Source organism: Pelecanus crispus, chromosome W (assembly GCF_030463565.1).
Source record: "Pelecanus crispus isolate bPelCri1 chromosome W, bPelCri1.pri, whole genome shotgun sequence".
In the NCBI taxonomy this organism is placed as follows: domain Eukaryota; kingdom Metazoa; phylum Chordata; class Aves; order Pelecaniformes; family Pelecanidae; genus Pelecanus; species Pelecanus crispus.
The window spans coordinates 6,681,958-6,688,309 of record NC_134675.1 but is presented as its reverse complement, the minus strand read 5'-3'; the positions used below and the strand labels follow the sequence as shown (position 1 = coordinate 6,688,309).

The 6,352-nt window shown below is 41.2% G+C and overlaps 1 protein-coding gene across 1 annotated transcript; it reads left to right on the top strand.

Moving 5' to 3' along the window:
- The first annotated feature begins 300 nt into the window (after window positions 1–300).
- Window positions 301–5,369, top strand: LOC142596578 (uncharacterized). Its single transcript, XM_075725759.1, is given in 4 exon segments — window positions 301–1,760; window positions 2,061–2,615; window positions 2,617–5,053; window positions 5,208–5,369. Coding segments are annotated over 4 exon segments (4,614 nt in total).
- Window positions 5,370–6,352: the final 983 nt, after the last annotated feature.

The following is a 6,352-nucleotide window of genomic DNA, read 5'->3' as shown; positions in this document are numbered from 1 at the left end:
CGCGTGTGTTTGTTTTTCTGGCATACAATTGCATATACGATTTGTATTAATCACCTGATTACTACGTTGCATGGTTGTATTGATCATCTGGTTAGTACCGTCGTCTGTTTGTGCATTTGTATTTGATTTCGGTTTACATACCGTGGGTCATATAGTTCTAAGTTTGGTGCGCACATATTTGAAAATCTCTGATCATCCTATGTCGACATTTGTTATTGTATCTATGATAGTAATTGTTAGTTGTGTGTGTTGTTTGTGTCCCAGTCTCTGTCCTTGTCCTTGTGTTATGTAAACTTTAGAATGGGGAACCAACAAGGCGGAGTTCTGAAAAAGAGCCCTTTGGGCTGCATTTTAGCTCACTGGAAAGATATTGGGGGGCCATCTGGAGGGAACGTGAATCGTAAAACCTTGATAAAATATTGTAATCAGTGGTGGCCTTTATATAAGTTGGATGATAGCGAAAAATGGCCTTTTAACGGAACTTTAGAGTATAATACTTTGTTGCAACTTATGTTATTTCTAAGACGAGAGAGAAAATGGGATGAAGTAGTTTATGCAGATATGTTTTTCACTTTGCGAAATCACCCTGAATGGCAGAAACAATGTGGAATTAATCTAGCGCCCCAGGACCCTATGGTTCTGGCGATAGAAGGAGAGAAAAATAGACAGGGGAAAGAATTAAAGAGGTGTTGCTCGGCGTGTAGCATTGGACAGAGATGTTTAAAAGTTGGCCCGCAGAATGAAAGGCTGGAGGATTATTTGCCTCCACTAGAGAGAGAAGGTGGTTGGGAGGGAGATGCTGGTGCTGTCGGGGGTGAAGAATCAGAGGCACGAGTCAGGGAAGAAACTAATATCAGATTTTCACCCATCACTGCCAGAACTCGGAGTAAAGTGGGACCTATTATACAGGCTCCACTAAGGCAGGCAGTGGGAGTGGGAGGACCTGTTAGAATTAAAGTGCCTTTTACTTTAGCAGACTTGGACAGCTGGCGAGCTGTTGCAAAGAATTATCGGGATGATCCCGAAAAGGTTGCTAAAGGATTTGAATTGATTGTGAAAACTCAGGACCCTGATTGGGAGGATGTGGATGCAATGTTGGATGCGGCATTTAGTAAATCAGAAAAGCAGATGATTGTGAGAGCAGCCAGAGCCCAGGTACAGACGCTGGTTCTGTCTGGAACTCTGCCAGGAACGGTGGATAATCATGTTCCAGTTACCAATCCTGGCTGGGACCCTAACCAAGCGGGAGCCAGGGATTTATTAGTGAGGTACAGGGAATTGATTGCATATGGAATAAAAAATGCTGTCCCAAAATCAGTAAATTGGTCTAAATTGTACGAGATAAAACAAGATAAAAAGGAATCACCCACTGACTTCCTGAATCGGTTAGAAGCAGCAATGCAGAAATATACTTCTTTAGACCCTACCACCCAGGAGGGAAAGGGTCAGCTAATATTCCTGTTTTTGGGACAGTCGATGGATGATATTAGGAGAAAGTTACAGAAGGTGCAAAGAACGGATGCGAGAGATTTAGAGAAATTGCTGGAGATTGCTTGGCAAGTGTATCGGAACAGAGATAGTCAGAAAGAGAAAATAATGAGTAAAACAATTGCTAATGCTATAGTGGCTGCCTTGCGCACCACAGGGGGTCGGACACCACCCTCTTGGAACTCCTCAGGAAACAATACTAAGGGAGGAGGAGCCATGAGAAGGGGTGTAAGTGCCCCACCCAAAGGAAACCAGCCCCTCTTAAGAAACCAGTGTGCTTACTGTAAAGAAATGGGGCATTGGAAAAAGGATTGCCCAAGAGTGGGCAAAGTGGTGAAAGTTGCCAACATGGGAGAAGATTGACGGGGACCAAGGGAATCTTCCCTAGCAGAGCCCTTGGTAAGAGTACAGCTAGGGAAAGAAGAAAAACCTATAGAATTTCTAGTAGATACAGGTGCCACGTTTTCAGTATTAAATCAAAATTTATTGCCCGTAAGTAGGCAAAATGTTAATATTGTGGGAGCAACAGGACAGGTTGAGAAGGCTTTCTTTTTGAAACCCTTAAAATTCAGAATTGGGAAGAGTGTAGGGATTCATAAATTTCTCTACCTGCCCGAAGCTCCTAGACCACTTTTGGGAAGAGACTTATTAGAACAATTAAGTGCTGAAATAAAATTTAACAGGGGAGAAATTGTTTTTAAAATACCAGAAGAAAAGCACATAGAAATTCTAAGTCTAGCTCTCACTGAACCTCGAGCTAAAGAAGAAGAAATTATACAAGAAATAAAAGACCAGGTATACCCAGGAGTATGGGCCTCGGGAATACCGGGAAAGGCCAAAAATGCAGAATTAATTGTTGTTAAACTCAAAGAGGGAGCACGACCTATTAAGGTAAAACAATATCCCTTGAAATTGGAAGACAGGCAAGGAGTGAAAAGCATTATAGAAGAATTTATAAGAGTTGGATTATTGATTGAATGTTCTTCAGAGTATAACACTCCTATTTTGCCTATCAAAAAGCCTGATGGCAAAACCTATCGATTGGTACAAGACCTGCGGGCAATAAATAAGATAGTTGAAGATTTACACCCAGTAGTGGCAAACCCATACACTTTATTAACTAGTTTAAAAGAAACATGAATGGTTCACAGTACTAGATCTGAAAGATGCATTCTTTTGCCTCACCTTGGCCCCTGAGAGCCGCAAGTTATTTGCCTTTGAATGGGAAAACCCTGATTCAGGACGAAAAACCCAACTAACCTGGACAGTGTTACCTCAAGGATTTAAAAATAGCCCCACGATCTTTGGAAATCAATTAGCTAAGGAATTAGAGACCTGGGAAAGACCTCCAGGAAAAGGTACCCTTTTACAGTATGTGGATGATATTTTAATAGCCACTGAAAAGGATGAAGAATGTAAAGAATGGACTGTGAGCTTATTAAATTTTCTTGGACTGAGGGGTTATCGAGTCTCATTACAGAAAGCCCAGATCTTGAAAAAGGAAGTAATATACCTGGGATTCGTGATTTCTAAGGGACAGAGACAGCTCGGGAATGACCAAAAAGAAGCCATTTGCAGGACTCCAGAACCGACTACGGTAAAAGAACTTTGAACATTTCTGGGAATGACAGGTTGGTGCAGATTATGGATATATAACTATGGACTTTTGGTTAAACCCCTATATGAACTGCTGAAAAACAGCCAGATACAATTAATATGGACTGATGAGGCCAAGAGGGCATTCAAAGAACTAAAACTGGAATTAATGAGAGCTCCAGCTTTGGGCCTGCCCGACGTAACGAAGCCCTTCTGGCTGTTCTCTTATGAAAGGCAAGGAGTGGCATTGGGAATTCTGGCCCAGAAGATGGGTCCTTATAAACGAGCTGTAGCGTACTTCTCCAAACAATTGGATGAAGTAAGCAAAGGATGGCCAGGATGTCTTCGGGCAGTGGCTGCCGTTGTCTTGATCATCCAGGAAGCCCGAAAATTTACGTTGGGGCAGAAGATGATTGTGCACACTTCCCACACTGTAACCTCCGTTTTAGAACAAAAGGGGGGACACTGGCTCTCGCCATCAAGATTCTTGAAATATCAAGCAGTTTTGATAGAACAAGATGATGTAGAAATTGTCACATCTACTGTTATCAATCCTGCTTCCTTTTTAACCAATAAACAGGAAATGGAGGCTGTCGCGCATGATTGCATAGAAACCATTGAGACTGTGTATGCGAGTAGGCCTGACTTGAAGGAGGAGCCGCTAGAAGAAGCTGACCACACCTGGTATACCGATGGGAGCAGTTTTGTAAAGAATGGAGTTCGAATGGCAGGATATGCTGTGACCACCACAGACCAAGTGGTGGAAGCGAAGTCACTCCCTAAGGGCACATCTGCACAACGAGCTGAAATAGTTGCTCTAGTAAGGGCGTTAGAGCTTGCTGAAGGATTGCGAGTGAATATCTGGACAGATTCAAAATATGCCTTTGGTGTAGTTCATGCCCATGGGGCAATTTGGAAGGAGCGAGGACTTTTAACTGCTCAAGGAAAAGTCATAAAACACGCTGATATAATTTTGCGACTTTTAGATGCTGTACGGCTTCCGTCAGCTGTAGCGATTATGCACTGCAAAGAACATCAGAGAGGTAACACTGACAGGGAAGTGGGAAATAAATTGGCTGATCATAAGGCAAGGCAAGCTGCCGAACAAGGTGAGATATTAAGTCTAATTCCTGAAAAATCTTTGCCACTACCTGAGGTAGTTGAATATGATGAAAAGGATCAGAAATTAATTACTGATTTAAAGGCTGAAATTTGCCCATCAAGGTGGGCAAGGTTGAAAGATAACAGAATAATAGTTCCCTTTAGAATATTATGGAAATTAGTAAAAACAGAACATGACAAAACTCATTGGGGAACTGAAGCTTTGTGTAATTCCCTCACTAAGCAAATAGTAGCCAGAAATCTGCTTCAAACTGTAAAAACTGTGGTTAATAGATGTGAAATATGCTTGAAGAATAATCCCAAGGTAGAGAATCGTGTAAAATTTGGAAGTATTGATAAAGGGAATGCTCCAGGTCAAAATTGGCAAATAGATTTTTCGGAACTCCCTAGAAAAGGGGGGTATAGGTATCTATTAGTATTAACTGATACCTTTTCTGGGTGGCCTGAAGCTTTCCCTTGCAGAACAAATAAAGCCCGAGAAGTAACAAAAATTCTACTGAAAGAAATTATTCCTAGATTTGGAGTGCCAGAAGTGATCTCCTCTGATAGGGGACCACACTTTGTGTCACAAGTAGTTCAACAAGTTAGTAAATTTTTAGAAATTAATTGGAAATTACACACAGCTTATCGTCCGCAAGCGAGTGGGCAAGTAGAAAAGATGAATCATTTAATAAAGACACAATTGAGTAAAATTTTTCAGGAAACCAATTTAAGATGGGACCAAGCCCTCCCTATTGCATTACTAAGACTCCGAGTCAAACCAAGAACTAAGGAAAAATTGAGTCCATTTGAAATTCTATTTGGGAGACCATTTCAAACTAGGTATCAGGGGCAAGATCTCACTCAGGTGGGAGAAATTAATTTACAACGGTATATGATTGCATTGGGGAAACAGTTACAAAAAGTAAATGGATTAGTGATATCTACCCGAGCATGGGGTTTAGATTCCCCAGTACATTTGTTCAAACCTGGAGATTGGGTTTATGTTAAAAACATTTCAGGTGATCCTCTCGAAGAGAAGTGGAACGGCCCTTTTCAAGTTCTGCTCACGACCTACACTGCAGTCAAGCTTGAGAGGCACGTTGCTTGGATCCACTATTCGAGAATTAAAAAAGCGCCTGATGGACTATGGAAGTCCCAACGCATGGGACCCACATCTATAAGGCTAGTCCGAAACTAACATTAATATTGTTATGCTTTTGTCTAGAATTGGTAAGTGCATTTACTCCCAGCTGGCCACTAGAGAAAAAAGATGAATCTGTCGATGGTTTTCGGTGGATTTGGGGAAATAACGCTGAGACATTGGTTCTTTTTGCTGAAAACTGCTCTCTATGGAAACCCTATACTAGGAGTGATAAATTGACAGGATGGCACGGAATGACCTTTGTATTATGTTCAAATTTAACCAATGTCACTGTAATAACGAATGTCCCCTTAAAATGTTGTGTTATCAAAGGCATAGGGCCTCCATTGCAAATGAAGAAGTGTTTTCTTCAAAATAACCCCCTCATAAGTGAGACACAGACTTGGAAAACAGGTAACTGGGATACACTAATGTGTACAAATGGAAGTGTTAATAGAACTGCTGGAGCGGGGGCTTCCTTAACATTGTTGAATCCACGGCCCATTGTGAATCAAGACCAAATAATTAGGTTACCATCCACTTGTAAGAAGGTAGCAAAGATAAGGCAAAAACATATGTTGTTCTTTAATATTTCCTTTCCAGCTACGCCTCCCTGTAGAGCAAAACGAGCTTGGTATGACACTTTACTTGGAGGCGTAGGAACTGGAATAGGACTCCTAAACTCAGTAGACCTCGAAACTTTAAGAAACAAAGTTGGAGCAGCCGGATTTGATGTAACTCAAGCCATCAAGATTCAGGCTGAATGGATGCCAACCACCTTTAATCCTCAGATGCAAACTTTAAAATATGATAAAGAGTCCTTGAATCTCTTTAATAAAAGTATAATTGCCCAGCTACAATCACTTAAAAATCTGACAACTTTTATGGATTGGACTGTTTGTACCCTACAAGTTATGTGGCAATTGGAACAAAAGAATAAGGTACAGTCCTACTTGATGAGTAATAATGAGTTTATGTGGAGAAAATTATTTAGACAATGGGTCCACCCTAAACACTGGGTAA